Source organism: Periophthalmus magnuspinnatus, chromosome 21 (genome assembly GCF_009829125.3).
Source record: "Periophthalmus magnuspinnatus isolate fPerMag1 chromosome 21, fPerMag1.2.pri, whole genome shotgun sequence".
NCBI classification, from domain to species: Eukaryota; Metazoa; Chordata; class Actinopteri; order Gobiiformes; family Gobiidae; genus Periophthalmus; species Periophthalmus magnuspinnatus.
The window spans coordinates 29,283,586-29,303,911 of NC_047146.1; the positions used below are offsets into that span (position 1 = coordinate 29,283,586).

Genomic DNA, 20,326 nt, shown 5'->3' on the forward strand with positions numbered 1-20,326 from the left:
GGCAACGGAAAGTATCTGTTTGAGCAAATAGATGCATTAATGAGAAAAATAGAAAATCTCAACAAAATTACAGTTTCGATTTTTATCACCATGTCGCCAAACCCTAGTTTCAGTGGTTCAGTTTGAGGAGCTTACTTGGAACAACATAAGCCCCAAACAGGATCCAGATGGAGGCAATGAGGGAGCCGAACATCATCATGAAGCCCAGGAATAGCCACAGTCGCGCCCCTGTCAGAGAGGGAGGAGCATGCTCAGCACCTGTCTGTTGATAAGGCACCTGTCTGTTGCCATGGTTCTATCACAGGGCATTGCCTCAGGTTCTGAATGTGTGTGTGGTGACAGGTGTGCTGATGTCATAGACATCATATGTGTGTGTGTGTAAAATTGTACTAAATTGGACTGAATGAATGTGACATCATTTATAGCGTTCAGCCAAATGAAGCGATTCAAAATTAGCAGTTATAGCAGCTACTCTGGAGCCAAGTTTCATATTTGGAAATCCAAGTGGGTGCATCATAGTAACCAAAGACTCAATCAGGAGTGAGCATGTTGAAGGTAACACCCCTTCAGAGTCAATGGAGCTGAATCGCACTCATGTTCACTTCCCATTTGGAATTCGATGGCTAGCAATCTAGATATGTACATTTATATATACAGTCTGTGGCTGATGTAAAAATTATATAATATAAATATGACTGAGGAAGTACTGACCGGTGCGCCCCAAGCAGCCCTCTCCATAGGTGTCCCCTCGCACCTGTCCATTGGACACAGCGTTGATCCTGCAACAGAAAGCTTGTGGTTAGACCCAACCACCAGGCAGCCACACTACATTAGTTTATATACAGGGACATTAGGCTCATGAAAAACACATACACCATATTAGAGCTTTAAATGTATATATGACACGTTTTCATGTTTTTTTCCAATTCCAACTTGGTTTGGTGGGATAGTACCTGTGCTAAATATTTAAATAAGCGCTAAATAAGTAACGCTGAGTTTCAATCTCTTCTTATGTCATCAACATGAAAAACTCCAGTCAAAATGTAGGAACAATTTGCGCACAAGGAAGGCATTTTTCTGACAGGCGTTGTCATTGTCATTTGTCATTTGTATTAGTCCAATCATAATTTAGACAAGTTTTGGCCCTTGTTAACAGTATCATTGCTAGGTAACCGTAATGGAATTGTATGCATGTCATATCTGATGCCCATGTCCAATCAGGAAATAAAATTATAAGTACAAAACATTGGGCAATATTAACATTAAAATCTTAAATTGAACAATGTTAACAATGTTTTGGTGAAATAAGCAGCCTAACTTCCCATATGCACTTTAAGTGCTACTTGCTGTATTTTTGTACCTTTCAATTTTTTGTCCACAAGCTGCCATAAAACTATGATAAATATTTAGTACAGGTACAAAAAACTAAAAGTCTGTTTTAGATCAAATGTCCCATTTTTATATTTTTATATATATATATATATATATATATATATATATATATATATATATATATATATACACACACACACACACAAGAAATATTTGAACACCCTGTGATTTTGCAAGTTCTCCCACTTAGAAATCATGGAGGGGTCTGAAATTTTCATCTTAGGTGCATGTCCACTGTGAGAGACAATCTAAAAAAAATCTGGAAATCGCACTGTATGATTTTTTAAATAATTTATTTGTATGTTACTGCAAATAAGTATTTGAACACCTATCTATCAGCTAGAATTCTGACCCTCAAAGACCTATTAGTCCACCTTTAAAAGTCCACCTCCACTCCAATTATTATCCTAAATTAGAAGCACCTGTTTGAGGTGGCTGCATAAAGACACCTGTCCACACCATACAATCAGTAAGACTCCAACTACTAACATGGCCAAGACCAAAGAACTGTCAACATACACAAGAGACAAAATTGTAGACCTCGTGGGGTCTGAATCATCCTAAGAAAGGTGAGGAATCAACCCAGAACTACACGGGGGGAGCTGGTCAATGACCTGAAAAGAGCTGGGACCACCGTTTCCAAGGTTACTGTTAGTAATACACTAAGACGTCATGTTTTAAAATCATGCATGGCATGGAAGGTTCCCCTGCTTAAACCAGCACATATCCAGGCCCGTCTTAAGTTTGCCAGTAACCATTTGGATGATCCTGAGGAGTCATGGGAGAAAGTCATGTGGTCAGATGAGACCAAAATTGAACTTTTTGGTCTTAATTCCACTTGCCGTGTTTAGAGGAAGAGGAATGATGAGTACTATCCAAAGAACACCATCCCTACTGTGAAGCATGGGGGTGGTAGCATCATGCTTTGGGGGTGTTTTTCTGCACATGGGACAGGACGACTGCACTGTATTAAGGAGAGGATGACCAGGGCCACGTATTGCGAGATTTTGGGGAACAACCTCCTTCCCTCAGTTAGAGCATTGAAGATGGGTCGTGACTGGGTCTTCCAACATGACAATGACCCAAAGCACACAACGAGGATAACCAAGGAGTGGCTCCTTAAGAAGCCAGTCTCCAGACCTAACCCCAATAGAAAATCTTTAGAGGGAGCTCAAACTCCGTGTTTCTCAGCGACAGCCCAGAAACCTGACTGATCTAGAGAAGATCTGTGTGGAGGAGTGGGCCAAAATCCCTCCTGCAGTGTGTGCAAATCTGGTGAAAAACTACAGGAAATGTTTGACCTCTGTAATTGCAAACAAAGGCCAGTGTACCAAATATTAACATTGATTTTCTCAGGTGTTCAAATACTTATTTGCAGCAGTATCATACAAATAAATTATTTAAAAAAAAACATAAAATGTGATTTCCAGATTTTTTTTTTTTAGATTATGTCTCTCACAGTGGACATGGACATAAGATGAACATTTCAGACCCCTCCATGAGAAAAGCTTTGTTGACAATATGAAAAGATTTGAACATTTGTGTTTCTTGCACCGCTCCTTCAGATATGATTTAGTCTGTCTCATTTTTATGTCTATCCCTTGAAGGGCAAAATATTAAATGATGCACAAAATCTGATCATTTCAAATAACATGAACTTCAAATGATAAATCAGATGTTAAATCTGACATTTACTCTTTAGGAAAACTACTACTCAAGTAAGATTAACATTAACAACGTTAATTAACATTTTTTTAACTTACTTGAGTAATTTCTCAGACCACTACTACTACTAGATTATTTTGAAATAACGTTACTCTTACTTGAGTACAGTTTTTGGCCACTCTTCCCACCTGTTTATGTTTTGTTTTTCTTATTCGGTCAAAACATCAGTATTTGTAGTTGCTTGATGCCTAGCTGTAGTCGTCAAAAAGTCATTAAACTAACTTTTATTTAGTTTTAGTCATCAGGTGTCTCCAGAGTTCACCTGACTTCTTCTGGATGCTACATTATTGCTGCAGGACATAGAGGAGGGACACTTTGGTCCTGAGGGCTGTTACTCTTCTCAAACTATGCTGACACTGGATTGTATTTTACCACTCAATGTGCTTAAATTGCCGCTCAAGAACAAATAAAGTGATATTGATTAATAAAAAAGGTAAGATTGCCTAAACATTTGAGTGTGAGTGTGTGTGAGGATGGTGCTCACATGAAGAAGGCAATGGTGGAGAAGACTCCACATGTGTGGAAGGCGTGGTTCATCTGCTCCTGACTCGGGTATGTGACCGCTGCATCGATCATGATCCACCAACCACTAAAGAACTGACGTGAGGACACAGAGCAAGAGCAGAGCTTTAACCAAGACTAGACCAGGACTGAACCGCAAAAAATCAGGACCCGGATTAGGACTGGACCAGGACCGGCCCGGACCAGGACCGGATATTGAGACCACATGGTAAAATTAAAGAAGGTGTACTAAAACAAGGTCTAAATCAGGATTAAGCAGGGTTCTAAACAAAATCTAAACCAGGACTAAGCAGGTGTTAGGAAAATAAGAGCTGTCCTAATGCGTTCTAGAGTTGTAAAGGTAAAGAGAGGCAGAAGACTCTGAAGCAGGAGAAGTATATTTATCATCAGTCCTGGACTCACTAACTACTCAATATATTGCTATAATATACTCAACAACAGTATCGGATATTCAAGCCTGACTATGCTTCCACCCATGGAGTTTAAATAGGAGCTAAGAAGGGCAGCCAGGAGACAAGGTGGTAGAAATAAAATGAGAAGTGCATAGCATACTGCTTCTGTGAGACAGGTGAACAAGGAAAGTGGTAATGCTAAAGAAGGACAAATTTTGTAATAGTTGGATGATGCTATAGTTAACCACAGAGAAATGTCAACCATGAACTGCAGCTGCATTCTCTATAAAGAGAATGCAGAATTCCACAAAAGGGTCTAAACCAGGACTGAACAGGGTCTAATCCAGGAGTAAACAGGGTTCGACACCAGGAATAAAGCATGACTAAACCAGCTCTAAATAAGGTCTAAACAAGGTCTAAACTAGGACTAAGCAGGGTCTAAACCGGGACTGAATGGGGTCTAGACCAGGACTAAACAGGTTCCAAACCGGGACTAAGCAAGCATCTAAACCAGAAGTAAACCATTACTAAACCGGTACTAAATCAGTACTAAAGGACAAAATCTAATCCAGGACAAAACAGGGCTCTAAACCATGACTGAAAAGAGTCTAAACCAGGTCTAAACCGGGTCTAAACTGGGTCTAAACCGGGATTGAACCGTGACTGAACAGGGTCTAAATGAAATCTATGCCATTACCAGGACCCCTGCTCCAATGGAGGCCACAGTGTTCCTCCTCTCTCCCCAGTCCATGCACTCGCACTCAGGCCAGCGGAAGTTATCCAGGAAGCCCGCCATGCCAAGGGCCGCTCAGCTTGGCCTGGTCAACTCTCCTGGAACACACAAAGACAGTAAATATGTAATATGAAACATTTGAATTCTTTTAATAAGAGGGACTTTGCTATACTCTTCGATGTGAGACAGGCCTCTACTTTGACAATGTTTAAATCCAGGCTCAAAATGGTTCTGTTTAGCTGTGCATATGACTGAAAGGTTTTTATTCTGCACTCTTCTCTTTTAATGCAAATTTTATGATGATTATTTGTGATTATTATTATTATTATTATTATTATTATTCTGTAAAGCACTTTGAATTACCTTGTGTACGAATTGTGCTATACAAATAAACTTGCCTTGCCTTGCCTTGCCTAAGCAGGGGCTAAACCAGGAGTGAACAGGGTCTAAACTGGGACTAAACTGGGTATAAATCAGGACTAAACTGGGTATAAATCAGGACTAAACATGAGGTCAAAGAGATTCTCTGTCGGACCAGATAATCTCACTCGACAATGTGAGTATAGCTTCTAGCCCTACTGTAAAAAATCTTGGAGTCCTATTTGATCAAAATCTCTCATTCACAGCCCAAATAAACCTAGCTTATAAAACTGCATACTTTCACTTGCGAAATATAACTAAAATTAGAAATATTTTACCTAAAAACGATGCTGAAAAACTCATCCATGCATTTGTTACTTCCAGACTTGATTACTGTAATTCTCTGCTCGCCGCCTGCCCCAAAAGTACTATAAGGAGCCTCCAGTTGGTCCAAAATGCAGCGGCCAGAGTCCTAACAGGAACTAAAAGAAGAGACCACATCAGTCCTGTACTAAAATATCTGCACTGGCTTCCTGTCGAGCTTAGAATCAAATTCAAAGTCCTCCTCCTGACATACAAAGCCCTAAACGGTATGGCCCCATCCTATCTGCAAGATGCTATTATCCCGTACCAGCCAAACAGAGCACTCCGCTCTCAGAATGCAGGACTATTAGTGGTTCCTAGAGTGTCCAAAAGTACAGTGGGAGGGAGAGCATTCAGTTACCAAGCTCCTGTACTATGGAATCAACTCCCTGCTGATGTTAAACAGGCCCCCACAGTCTCTGTATTTATGACCAGGCTTAAAACCTTCCTCTTCGGTATAGCATATGACCAGGTTACATAGTGAGGGAGTTAGGGACATTAAAACCCGGGATAAGACAGGCTGCAGTAGGAGATAACTAGCTGGGGGAAGTATGGCAACCTGAGCACTATCCTCTGCTTTGTCCTATTTTCTCATCAGCAATGCTATTCACATGTTGTCCCCTGTCCCACTCCCCCTGTGGAGTGTATCTCTTTCAGATGCCCCGATGACAGCTGGACCCTCCCCTCCTCCCCGCCTGGCCCTCCTCCTCGCCCGGCTCTCCTCCTCCTCGTCTGGTCTTCCTCCTCCTCGCCTGGCCGATTTTTCTTGTTTTGTCTGATTTTTCCTGTTGTTTTGTTTTTGTGTGTTGGCGGCACGGTGGCTGAGTGAAAACACTCATGCCTCACAGCAAGAGGGTTTGGTTCGATCCCTGGGTCGCCAGGCCTTTCTGTGTGGAGTTTTTCATGTTTCTCCCCGTGCCTGGATGGGTTTCCTCCGGGTACTCCGGTTTCCCCCATCAACCAAAACATGAACGCCCTTCAAGACAACTGTTGTTGTGATTTTGGGCGTTACAAAAATAAATGAATAGAATTGAATGATCTAAACTAGGACTAAGCAGGGTCTAAACCAGGTCTAACCGTAATCTAAATCAGGGTTGAACATGGTCTAAACCAGGGTTGTCAAACACATTTTCACCAAGGGCCATATCAGCAAAATGGCTGCTCTCAAAGGGCCAGATATAAAATAAATCTAACAATTTTTAAAAACTTGTTAATTAACTGTTTCTGTATTTATTACTTATTCAAGTTACAAATATTGCATATGCATTTGCCTAGACATAAAAATATGGCTGTGTAAAAATATGGCTGATAAACTGAGATTTTAAAACCATCATACCTTTTTAATTTACCCTGTCGAGGGCCACATAAAATGATGTAGAGGGCCGCATTTGGCCCCTGGGCCTTGAGTTTGACACATGTGGTCTAAACCAGGACTAAAATGATCTAAACAAGATCCAAATCAGGACTGAATATGGTCTAAACTAGGACTAAGCAGGGTCTAAACCTGGACTAAGCAGGGTCTAAACCAGGACTAAGCATCGTCTAAACCAGGACTAAGCATCGTCTAAACCTGGACTAAGCATCGTCTAAACCTGGACTAAGCATCGTCTAAACCTGGACTAAGCATCGTCTAAACCTGGACTAAGCATCGTCTAAACCTGGACTAAGCATCGTCTAAACCTGGACTAAGCATCGTCTAAACCAGGACTAAGCATGGTCTAAACCAGAACTAAGCATGCTCTAAACCAGGACTAAGCATGGTCTAAACCAGGACTTATACAGACTGTCCAGATTCTAACATAACGTTACATACATATTTATTAGCTTGGCCATGGCTGAAGTAGTAAGAAGAATGGATGTGCCAGTAAACTAATCTCTTGATAATATCCTCACTTTAAAATAGGACAAATATTTAAATAAACACTCAAATCGAAACCAAAATGACAATACGCAATTTCCATAGAATTTTTTTTACTCAAAATGAATATTCTCAGGTTTGCTTTGTGTACATACTAAATGTTTAAGCTATTCGGTCTGTCTGGTAAAATGGTCCGGACAGAAGCTAGTAGGCTAACGGCAAAGAGAGCTAACATGCGCTGTCCACATGATCTTTATATCTGATCTACAGATGATCAGTGGGTCAGATACATTAGATCATAAACAGAACGATACATACGGTGGTTCTGACTTTACACTGCAGCTCCAGGTCCCTCTTGGCTCAAATTTGGTCCAGCTCTGGCTTGGTTTGTTTCGGTTTCCATCAAGCACGTCTCTTTGTGCGGCCAAAGCGCCATCTACAGGACGCAAGCCACATAGACACACAGTTAAAAGTCCGTAATTTGGTGGGATACTATGTGTTGTAAATATAAGTGATAGTTTTACACTCATCAAGAAGCAATTCGTGAAGAAAAGTTGAAAAATATGTTGAAAGTAGCTTCCTCCATCTGTATTAAATATTATTGACCTATAGAATGCTGTGATATCAACTGAAACCCAGCAACTGATGACACTGGGGAGAATTCTATCCAAAAGTTATTTTCCAAGTATCGACACAAAAATGAGACAAACTAAATCATATCTGAAGGCCTGGAGCAAGAAGCACAAATGTTCAAATCATTTCATATTGTCAACATAAAGCTTTGTAGACATATTCACAGTGGGAAGAGTCACCGCAACTTTTACACAAGTTAGAATACTGTTACTTCAATAAACATATTACTCTGGCTTTGTCCTTGCTGGTTTTGTTATATGGTGGGATTACATGACCTAAGCATATGTAGCTGGCGGGTCTGAGTTGACCAACAAACAAACTTCTGTGTTGTGTAGATGGATGAACTGGGCCACAGACTGGGGTTTGCCATTCAAGAGAAGATTTACTGTGTGAAATACAGTACAGCCACTCCAGGTCTCACAGTCCCACATATGTCTCTCCTCAGTTTTCCTCATAGCAACTGTTTTACAATATAACTAATTACAATGGGATAAAAAATAAATAAATTAAATTTAGGGTTGGTATACAAAATAATACCCACATACCTGTCTGAAAAACAAAAATACAGACAGTCCAGGTTTCAATCCCGCACACGTCTGCAGAGAGATAAAGAAAGTTCCACAGACACATGTGAGACCATACTCACATGTTCACTTGCTAAGTCCTACATTTGTATATAAAACACTATTTCACACATCTTTTCCAACAGGAAAAATGACAAAGGCCTTATAAATTATAAGCAGAGTATGAATATTACTAATATGAATTTTCTGTCAAGTATTTTACACTTTCACTACATGTGTTTGCCAGAATCAAGTGTTACTAGTAACTGTGGTGGAACGTAACAGAATAAAAGTAAGTAGTACACTTTAGTTCACATTTAAGTATTTGCACTTTACCTAAGTACATTTTGAAGTGGACTTTTTTTTTTTTTTTTTTTTTTTTTTTAACTTCATTACATTTGAGAGCAGCTATTTGTACTTTCTCTCCACTACATTTTTGAACAGGACTGAAAAGTAAAAGTGTTTTTTTTAGAATTGTTTGAGAGCTGTTGAAAAGGGGTTTATTTTCAACACGTTTATAGTTTGAGCAAACAAAAATATACAAATAAAAACAGCTAGAGTAAAAAGGCTGATTCAGTTGTTTCTGTTGAACCAAGTTCAGCACTAATCTTGATCAAAATCAATACATTAGAAGCCTTATTAGAGCTCAAAACCTGTGCAAAATGTTTTTACTTTTTACTCTTTAAGTGCAATTTTTTAAAGAGGTACTTTCATACTTTTAAATACTTTTTTCATGTGATGATTTTACTGTCAATTGAGTATTCTTTTGCTCCTATAGAATTGAGCACTTCGTCGTGTGGTGATTGATCTAACCCAGGCATGCCCAAACTGTGGCCCAGGGGACAAATGCGGCCCTCATTCCATTTTATATTACCTTAAACAGTACTTTTTACTGTATATTTCTGAAAATCTATTTACTGCCCATATCAAATATGTAATGATGTATTATTGAGGATGTAAGCATGAATAAAGGTCTAGTGGTTCAGTTTAACTTGTAATAATTACACAGATTTGAAGTATTCACTGTATTGGTGACCTGTCTATGGCCCTCAATCGGCCCTCAGCTTTGTCTGTGTTTTTATATGTGGCTCTTAATGAGAAAAGTTTGGACACCTCTGATCTAACCAGTTAAACAGGAGTGAAATCCTGTGAGGAGGGCGTGGTCTGCGATTATGGGCGGGGTCTGAGTTGTTTATCAGGAAGTACCAGTGTCCCGGTTGTCTCTGTGGTACTGCTGCTCAGATTCTTTCCCGAAACTTTTCTGTCTTGTGTGGCTCGTCTATCACCGAAGTTTCTGAGACCGGAAGAAGGAGCCATGGTGTGATTGATAATTAACGGTGAGTCCTGATCCCCTGCACCAGGGCGAGGGCAGTGCTGTCTGCGGCTGTGCACAGTTCATGCGTGAGATCAGGTTGTACATAAACAGCATTCCCCGATGTAGGAGTACAAGTCTAAATTCCGCGTGATATTCCGGACATGTTGGCTACTAGTCTACAGGAATACATTTACCAGCTGTAATCTTTCATTTTTCTCTGAATCTTGGTTCCTGGGTTTGTTGTTTTAGTTTTGGTCTCATTAAAAGTTTTTAGTTAAAGGACCCATATTACACTATTTTCTGATCTATGTTATAATGTTGCTTCCTCATCTAAAAGATACCTAGAGTTTGTTTTGTTTCATTCACACGTTTGACACACATATCCTGTATATTTGTTAACACTAAACATGTGCTATTCAATTATACCTATGTGCAATACTCAAGCCATTTTACGGAGATGTTATATTAGAGTCTATTTTTAGCTTATTTTTAAGTAAATTTTTTTGAATTATTTTAAGCTATTTATCTATTATCTTGTTTTATTGCATGTACCATTTTCCATACCATTTGTTGAGAGTCCTGTCTTTTTCAAACCTACTAACAGTTTAAGACAACTGGTTCACCCAAAGGACAACACCCCAAGCCGCAAAAAAAGTAATGTAGGCTACTCCATTCAGTGTAGTGAAGAGTGCAGTGAGCGTTACACTGGAGAAACTAAACAGCTGCTCCATAAGAGGATGTACCAACACTGGCATGAGAGTTCCTCTGAACCCCAGTCCGCCGTGCATCTCTATCTCAAAGCCACTAACCACTCGTTTTGAAGACAATGAAGTTCAGTTCTTGGCCAAAGAAAAGAAATGGTTGGAGAGGGGAGTTAAAGAAGCCATTTTTGGTAGGAAAAAGAATCCTTCCTTAAACAGGACTGGAGGCCTGAGACGTAACGTCTCCCCCATCTATAACATCATCCTCAGACCCAGAACAATGAGAACAATAGCAGGGTCGTTAAGGGCTGAATAGGGTAGATCCAGCTGAAACTGGAGACAATAGATGTTTACAGTTTCAGTGTAGTTGGCCCCTCCCCTTCAGATAGATATAAGGCAGTGGCCACTAGCAATGTGACCAGAACTGAAGAAGCAAGTTGGATGAGCAGCGAAATGTCTTCGCTCTTACTCTTACAACGATTTGTTCAGTTGACAGATTTGAACTTCGTCTCTTGCTAATAATAATGATGGGTTACTCAAACGTGTTTATCTGCAGTTTATCTGTACAAATGTGTTCTATATTCTTATCAGTTTGTCAGTCATAAGCCTATTTCAGTCTTTTTTTTTGTGTCAGTTCTTCAGGACACATTTAGAATGTGAACTTTTATAGCCCAATGTTTAAAACAGATAGGGCAGCTAAAATGAAGATTTTTGTTGAATTCTTGGGCCTAGTCACTGATGGAAATGATCAGGTTGAACATTTGCCATAAAATGTCCAAAAGGTAAATTCACAAAGTACAATGTAATTATAGGAAAAACTATCTCATTCTAGAATCTGAACCCCACCCATATCAAAAGAGCAGTGACCTTTCCTCCACAGCACTCTGACTTCTATGGGCAATAGACACATCATCAAATTTCTTTACAATCTCTTATCGGTTCTTTTTATAAGATCATATGGAACAAAAGTTTATAAGATGTAAAGATTAAAATAATGTTTTTAAACAGTACACATTATTATCCAACAATGAAACTATATCCCACATGAGTAGAAGCCAATCTTGTGGCATTGTGATGTTCTACAGCTGTACTGTGTCTGAGTGACTGTGTGTGCTGCAGCCTGCAGGTATGTGGCACAGAAGATCCGTGCTGCCTTCAGGGACCAGTCGGAAAACGTGAGTGCCCCCTCCTGACGACAGGCCAAAGGTACGTGGAGGACGATCAAATCTGTCGACACAACTGAACTTAAACTGTGCCTTTTGCACATGACTGCGTGCGTGTTCTATACATTTAATACTAATGTTGTAAAACTGGATGCCCATGTTTTGGATATTTGTGCTTCATTTGACTGGCGCTGAACACTATGGATGACGTTATGCTCCTTTAGTCCACTTCTTTATACAGTCTCTGGCTGAAACTAGTATCCAAACTAGATACTCGTAAGAGCAGGTAATATTGTCTAATGAGGGTGGTTTGAATCATTGTGGAATCAAGTATCTTTAGTATTGTGACAAGACTGTTATCTGTTATCTACGTAATAGTCATGGCGATGAGATGACTGCACCCTACTGGAAAAAGTGTATTTTTAATAACTGACTCTACTTGGACCTCTGCTGTCTGTCCCAGGAGAGAAGTCCTGCGTGATGAGCCCTGACCCAGGGGCTGTAGACCCCTATCGGACCAGCAGCTCTGATCAGGCCATGGTGCAGAAGACCTCCTCCTGATCGTAATGCTCCAGGAATGGGACCCCTGCTCCTCTTGTAGTAGAGGAGATGCATGTGATTTGTGGTGGGCAGCAGAGAGAATGAAGAACTGCTCCTCAGGCCTGTGAGACCGGGGCAGCTCGGAGCTAACCATTGTCGCTCTGTGATTAATAAAAGTCCTCATCCACAAATCTATGCTGTGTCTAATTGTCATTCAGGTTTCAAATATAGCCCTTTTAATAATTCAAAGGCTGATTTATTCTTAAAGCATAATTGGACAGTCGGAACCCACCCTGTTGTACTCTCATATCACTACTAGATGCTATTTACATTACTTCTGTCTGCCCTCTTTTCTTGTGCTAGCACTCACAGGAGTGTTTCACTAGTCCCAGTATGCAGATTCTGTACTTGTGTACTCCAAGTACAGATTTGTGGGTGCAGACACAGAATGGGCTCGAAGAGTTCACAAGGGCGCACTCTCAGCTTTTGGGACAAGTGACACAACAAAATGAAACTCATGCGGGTGCTCACTATAATAAAAGCAATAGTAAATTTCAATTTTAACAAATAAAGGAAAATGTTACACTTAGCCATAAAAGAGCCAAACTTATATTTTGAGCAACTGCCATCCAGAACAGTTTCATTTAGTGGTACGCAGTACAGTTTTTAAAATCAAACAAATACAGGGTATTCCATTTATTCAGAATACAGTTCTCTGTTACAAAATTGGTTGTACAGTAAATATATGTTAATAAGCTTCTTTGAGCAATAGGCCTGTTCTTATTCTGGTAATATTTAAACAATAAGTAATTTAATCAAAATTAAAAAAGAAATGATGCTAACAAAAATATAGCATACTAATGAACATGTCCAGCTTTAGGTTATTTAATGTCCTCACTATTCGAACTGAGACAGTTGTTTATTTCAAAGGTTCTGGTGTACTGAAAAGCTTGCTGCATTTGTCCTCATTTAATAGAATTGGATATAGCAATCAAATTAGTTTTGAGAAAAACCTACGTAAGTTTAATAGGCTATGTGAAAAATGAACCCTTACAAATAAAATTATTATATCATTGACCCAATTCAACCCACCAGTCACAAAAAATGTTGTACTTTTGAAGCTCTAAATTTGTTACTGTGTATATTTTCAATGTATTTTCAATATTTTGAAAGCATTAGGATGAAATGTGTACAATATCACATGTTTACTGTAAATTTTCACATGACCATAGAGGGTTTTGTAAAAGTTACATCTTGAAAAGAAAATGATTCTCAGAATTCTCTCAGAAGGGTGATATTTCAATTTAACCCAAGACAATGATTTTCGTTGGACTTCATCTGTAGTGTCTCTAGTGATGATAAATACATTTGCAATTATTCCACTTTTTTGGTCTTGAGTGTAGGATCGAAAACATGTAGGTGGTCACAATTGTGACCTGTGAGATAGAACGTTATATCGTAGTATATGGCAGTATATATAGGAGTACATATATCTCTTTACATATAATGAATGGGTTATGGCTATTTCACCCTTTTTAATTAGTTTATATGCACCGTTGCGGAAATTCATGATATGTTGGATGAAGGTTTATGGGGGCCCCGTGGAGCCTAGAACTAAATAACTGTCCCTAATAATTCGAACTTGGGTTCCTCATTGTTATTGATTGGCCCAATATAGATTATGAGGAGAAGATATTCAGAAGGCTGTTCAAAACATCATACTCACCTGGCGGAATTAGACGAGGACATTGATAATGTCCACCACTAGCCCTTTTCTATCACCATCAGTTATTGAAAAGCTAAGCTCACCCAGACGCTATTAGGGACAAGTCTGAAAAACATCCAAAGACCTTTGGAAGCAATAGAGAGAAATCTGAGGAACATCCTAGGTCCTCTAACCTTTACCTGCTATTGGGACATGTTTGAAGAACATCCAAGATCCTGTAGATACTATTGGGACAAGTTTGAGGAACATCAAAGATCCTCCAACTGCATGAGGGACAAGTCTGCAGAAAATCCACACCTTCTAGCTACTATAGTTCAAGTCTGAGGAACATCCAAAGGCCTCTAACTGCTAATGGGATAAGTCTAGAACATCCAACATTACTTTTGTAATGTTAAAATGTCATCAAAATCAAATTTTCTACTATCTCAGTGACTAAGTCAAAATTTAACATCAAATTGATCAACAATCTCTTATGGCACCTTTAATTCACAATCAAGGTAGTAACCCACCGATCACAATAAAACTCACTTTTTCATGTACTTTGAGAATTTTCATACAAAATAATACTTGATCATACCAAAGTACTAAAATGGGAAAAATGTGGGCATTAATGGATTAAGTGCATTGATTTCCATGTACACTGTAGTACTCTGTATCTATCGGCCTGTTTACATGGCAGCCTCTGCAGTTCAGTGAGTGAATTCTGGAGATTCTGAGCTTTCACTGAGAATGAGGAAAAGCTTGAATGTGTCTATTTGCAGGTTAAGGCACTGGAGACCCAGGTTCAGCGGTGATTGCAATATCTTTTAAAAAAAAAAGCTAGCAGCAGCCGGAGGAAAAATGCATCAGACATCAAAGCCTGTTTAAAGACATTTAAACATTTAGACAATTCTATATTTGTTATTGTAACAGTTGATTATTACACACTCTAAGCATTTCTGATGAAGGCAAATCCAGAGTTTTTGGTGATGATTTTAATGGACAAATACTTTCAAAAATGTTAATCTCTCAATAGAACCTCAAATACAATCTCTAGTCTAGGGCATAGTATAGTATCCATCCTTTGTGATATAAAAGCAAGCTGACACATATACCTTAGACATTTTGAACTTATTTTTACTTCAGTAAATCAGTCAGTTAATCAGATCAGTTCCCTTTTAGTATTTTGCACACTTTGATGACATAGCCAATGGAGTGTTTTACTAATGCCTCATTGGACATGGCATTAAGGATGTATTGGGCACAAAAGGCCTGCCCCTACAACCTTTTTTTCCTTTTTCTGTTTCCTCAATAAAATAATAGTTTATAATAATTTCCGAGACAAGAACAAGATGAAGCATTATAGAACACTTTACTGCTATTTATTTTATTATTTTCAAACATTTAAAGAAATATTCAACAAATTTCACAGACTTTACAAACACTGAAGAAAACCTCAAGTCAACACTTTTTACACTTTGCAACAGTGTCCACAGCCCATGTAGTACTGCACACAGTACTCCACGTAGTCCCTTCTGGCACTGGGAAATTAGTCTTCTGATGCTTGTGTAGAGATGGCAGCTTCAGTCTACCACAAATAAGCCAAATGTCTGTAAATCTACCAACCATGGTAGAAATACGATTTTATCTAGAACTAAACACTAAATCTGAGTTTTTTCACCACTAAACTATGTATATGGGCCCTGTTTCAAGAAGCAGGTTTAGGCTGTTTCACTCTGTGAACCTAACCTGGTCCAAAGCCAAGTCCATTTCTTTTTATAGATCCATAATATATACAGTCTACAGTTTAACCAGAGAGAGATCTGACTGGACAGTTCATTTCCCCATTCACAGAAGAATAGGGACAGTTAAAAGTAAGTTAGATGATGCATATTTAACAGTTATTATATACGTTTTCCACTTTCATACATTTTATTTCAATTTCAAATTTTTAATACAGTACAACTCACTGCTTATGATAACTTCTTAAATTGGTTCAAGTTTATAAGCTTGATATCAAGCAAATAGATCTATTAATTGTTGCCATATGCCTAGGCATAATAAATGTATTTAATGTCAGCGTAAGAACAGTTTATGTCACTATACTCTAAATGTTCCGACTCTGAGTGCTCTAACTCTGCTCCAAACCTGTTTTCTGAAACAGAAAACTCTGAGTTGGTCCTGCTGTCTGAGTAGGATAACTGAGTCAAGAATTAAACTCAGTGTTCAACCTCAACCTGCTTTGTGAAATAGGGCTATGGTGTTTTAATAACATTATCTTCTTTTAGGAAATTTTTGTGTGAACTAGGTACATTTTCTAGTCAAAAACACTTAAATCTAAGCTTGTGCTGCCTCCAGTGGCTCTGCAATTTTCAGTAGTCGGTGACATCACACAGGACTGTCCTAAATACAGCTAGATGTTTCTGATTACACATCTGGCTGCAGGGGCAGAGTTTGAAGTGTGTCAGTGACCAAACACACTGTTCTTATACTCCTAGACCCCTTTCCCCTCACTCCCCTTTAGTCCTCCAGGTACTGCCCAGTTTAGCAGCTCTATTTGAAATGTGGTTGTTTAAGTCCAATTGGAGGAGCTTTGTGCAGTAAGTGGACACTAAACTAGAGCATGACACGACACAACATTACAACCAAAGAACCAAATGTACAAGAGTGGCTGATAAACAAAACACAATTTCACAATTTTCTTTTTTAAATCGAAATGCCACCAATCAGGGAACAATGATACATGACATAAGAATGCAATATGCCTGTGCTTTTCAAACTTATCACACGAAGAACCATGTAAAAACAGATTTTCTGAGTACCATCAGATCTAAATCAGGTCTATAATAGTACTACTGTGGGTCTAATCCAGGTGTAGAATTTGACTAACTCATTACTATTGTCAAAGGTGAGTAGTAACTTTTTAAGGAAATTGTACTTTTCAGAGTGCTTTTCTTTTTTTCTACATGGAATGGCATAACCAAGTGGCAGGAATAGTGTACAGAAACATCTGTGTAGAGTACTATCTGGAAACCCTAAAGTCAAGGTGAGAAACACCTCCAAAGGTAGTTGAGAATGATCAAGACAAAATCCTGTGGGACTTCCAGATACAGACTGACAGGATGGTGATGGCGAACCAACCGGACATTGTGTGGTGCAGTACCAAGGGATGGGAACATCAGGAAAAAAGAACACAAGAAACTAGAGAAATACCAGGGGCTCAAAGAAGAGCTAGAGAAGGCCTGGAAGGTGAAGGCATCAGTGGTGCCCATGGTCATCAGAGCACTTGGGGCAGTAACCCCCAGATTGGAGGAGTGGCTACAGCAGATCCCACGAAAGACATCAGACATCTCAGTCCAGAAAAGCACAGTACTAAGACCAAGAGAACCCTCAAGTTCCCAGGCCCAGGAGGACCTGAGCAAAAGGATAAGATATATATTTACCTGTAAAGGTAATTTTATATATATATATATATATATATATATATATATATATATATATATATATATATATATATATATATATATATATATATATATATATATATATATATATATATATATATATATATATATGGATTGATTACAAAAAAGCCTACGACTTAATGCCACACACAAAAGCCTGGAGCTGTACAACATCAACAGGATTCTAAAAGCCTTCATTGCAAACTCGATGAGGTTGTGGAAAACCACTTGCACAAATAACCATCAAATGTGGCATATACCAAGGAGACGCACTGTCCCCACTACTGTTCTGCATAGATCTGAATCCCCTCAGCCAAATCATCAGCAACACTGGCTATGGATACCGACAGGAATGGGGCTATCATCAGTCACCTCCTCTACATGGATGACATCAAGCTGTACGCTAAGATGAGCGAGACATCAACTCACTGATCCACACAACCGGGCTCTACAGCACAGACATTTGAATGTCATTAGGGCTTGAGAAGTATAGCCGGATGGTGACAAAGAGAGGGAAGGTAGTTCACACAGAAGGGGTCTCCCTCCCAGAAGTGACAATAGCAGACATTGAGGATAGCTACAAGTACCTTGGTATCCCACAAGCAAATGGCAATCTTGAAGAGGAAACAAGGAAAGCAGCCAAGGCAAGTCCTAAGGAGTGAGCTCAATGGCAAGAACAAGACCCAGGCAATAAACAGCTATGCCCTGCCAGTAATCCGATACCCAGCAAGAATCATAAGCTGGCCAAAGGAGGAGATACAGACCACACATGTTAAGACCTGAAAGCTCCTGACCATGCATGAAGGGTTCTATCCCAAATCCAGCACCCTGAGACTGTACGCGAGCCGTAAGGATGGAGGCTGAGGAAACGTGAGTGAGAGAGCCACAGTCCAGGATGAAACATCCAAGATCCATAAGTACATCAAGGACAAGGCCCCAACAGATGACGTGCTCAGCAAATGTCTCAGACAGTGGAGCGCTGAGGAAGAGGTGCTGGAGGAACCATCATGTAAGGACAAGCCCCTGCACGGGATGTACCACGAGAACATAACTGAACTGGCTGATATCAAGAAATCCTACCAATGGCTTGAGCAAGCTGGACTGAAGGACAGCACAGAGGCACCCATCCTGGCTGCACAGGAGCAGGCCTTGAGCACCCGAGTGATAGAGGCCCAGATCTACCACACCAGACAAGACCCAAGGTGTAGGCTGTGCAAAGAGGCCCCAGAGACAATCCATCACATAACTGCAGGGTGTAAGATGCTGGCAGGGAAAGCAAACATGGAGCGGCATAACCAAGTGGCGGGCAGAAATCCCAAGATCAAGGTGGGAAACACCTCCAAAGCTGGTGGAGAATGATCGAGCCAAGATCCTGTGGGACTTCCAGATACAGACTGACAGAATGGTGATGGCGAACCAACAGGATATTGTGGTGGTGGATAAACAACAGAACAAAGCCGTTGTAGTGGACATCGCAGTACCAAATGATGGGAACATCTGGAAAAAAGAACATGAGAAACTAGAGAAATACCAGGGGCTCAGAGAAGGGCTGGAGAAGGCCTGGAAGGTGAAGGTATCAGTGGTACCTGTGGTTATCAAAGCACTCAGGGCAGTGACCCCCAAACTGGAGGAGTGGCTACAGCAGATCCCAGGAAAAACAACAGACATCTCAGTCCAGAAAAGTGCAGTACTAGGAACAGTAAAGATACTGTGAAGAACCCTCTAGCTCCTAGGTCTCTGGTAGAGGTCCCGAGCATGGACCACCTGCAGAGGCTGAGGAGATTTTATATATATATATATATATATATATATATATATATATATATAATCTATCTCATACTAATCACACTAGAAGGCAGCAGATTTTTTTCATTTATAGCAAAATGACTATGCGAATCTGCCGAATACTACATGTACTACCAATTAAAAAAATAGAATTGGAGAAGGAAGTAAGTACAGAGCAGTGGGCGTTTACAACTTCAGTGGGTCAATGAGAAGGGAAACTATTATGACACGGTTAAGAGCTCTGAAAAGTGGACTTTGCATAATAGACGTTCTTTAATGAATGAAAATTTGAGTGGATTTGATCAGGAGTGTGAGTGCCTATTGCTAGGAGCCATACTTATTTTCGTCAGTGAGGGAAAAACAAAACCTGTCATACTATAAGAAACACATGCTGTTCCAAAGCAGTATTTTTCTGTTGACTTCCCTTCCATCATAATGCCAACGTCAGCCGACAGTCCTCACTGTTCTTTGTAAAATGTTTTTTGTGTAACTGGCGGAGACCATTCAGCTACCCAAATAATAATGTTCGAGCTACTGTTCAAACCATTCAGTCCACATGGTCTGTTTTTTTTGGCATTTGTCTGACAGTTTTAATCTGCAGAGAGTGTTCTGTCCCCTCTATTGTGACTACTGTAATGTAAGTGACCTGCCTCATAATGCGGAATAACCCCAAGTGCTGGACTGATCTGATGGTCTGAAAACTATACAAAGGAGTGCATACTCCATTTTGTTGGTGTGGACTGTGGTTTTAAGTGCAACTGTGGAGGTTTTAGAGAACTGCATGTAAAATTTTGATTTAAAATTTCATAGACTTTTATTAACCTATCTGCGTCGCCAAATATGAGGTAAACGTATCAAATATACATATTAATAATAATAATAATGCTAATTTACTCTTAATTACAAAAAATAATGGCAAATTTGGTGTCTGTAAATGTCACGGTTGAAGGCACTGTACCTGATTTTTACTGTCTTAAAAAATATGAAAAACATAACTAGTTTATTTTAAAGACTCCAAAGTTATTCCTCAACTTCTCATTTCCCATATTGCAAGCATCCTAATTATTCACTGCAATGAGTTTCACCTTTCACAACTTTCAACGTTCCTCGTG

At 39.5% G+C, this 20,326-nt stretch overlaps 1 protein-coding gene and 1 long non-coding RNA gene across 4 annotated transcripts in view; one reads left to right on the top strand and one right to left on the bottom strand.

Moving 5' to 3' along the window:
* The window catches only part of LOC117389286 (transmembrane protein 50B), a 48,239-nt gene that overhangs the window by 7,429 nt on the left and 20,484 nt on the right, over positions 1–20,326 (bottom strand). Inside the window, exons 1-6 of one of the 3 annotated variants that reach the window (XM_055230751.1) lie at positions 7,664–7,773; positions 5,463–5,606; positions 4,729–4,862; positions 3,602–3,714; positions 712–779; positions 136–228 (exon numbers count right to left, since the gene is read on the bottom strand). In XM_055230751.1, the coding sequence (XP_055086726.1) occupies positions 136–228; positions 712–779; positions 3,602–3,714; positions 4,729–4,827 (373 nt within the window). In that variant the 5' untranslated portion in view covers positions 4,828–4,862; positions 5,463–5,606; positions 7,664–7,773. Of the gene's footprint in view, positions 1–135; positions 229–711; positions 780–3,601; positions 3,715–4,728; positions 4,863–5,462; positions 5,607–7,663; positions 7,780–20,326 lie in introns of those variants that run through there. The other 2 variants (XM_033986937.2, XM_055230752.1) reach the window with 2 other exon arrangements.
* Positions 9,736–12,448, top strand: LOC117389602 (uncharacterized). The gene is made up of 3 exons (XR_004542883.2): positions 9,736–9,878; positions 11,677–11,763; positions 12,184–12,448. It is a non-coding gene; the product is annotated as an uncharacterized LOC117389602 (long non-coding RNA).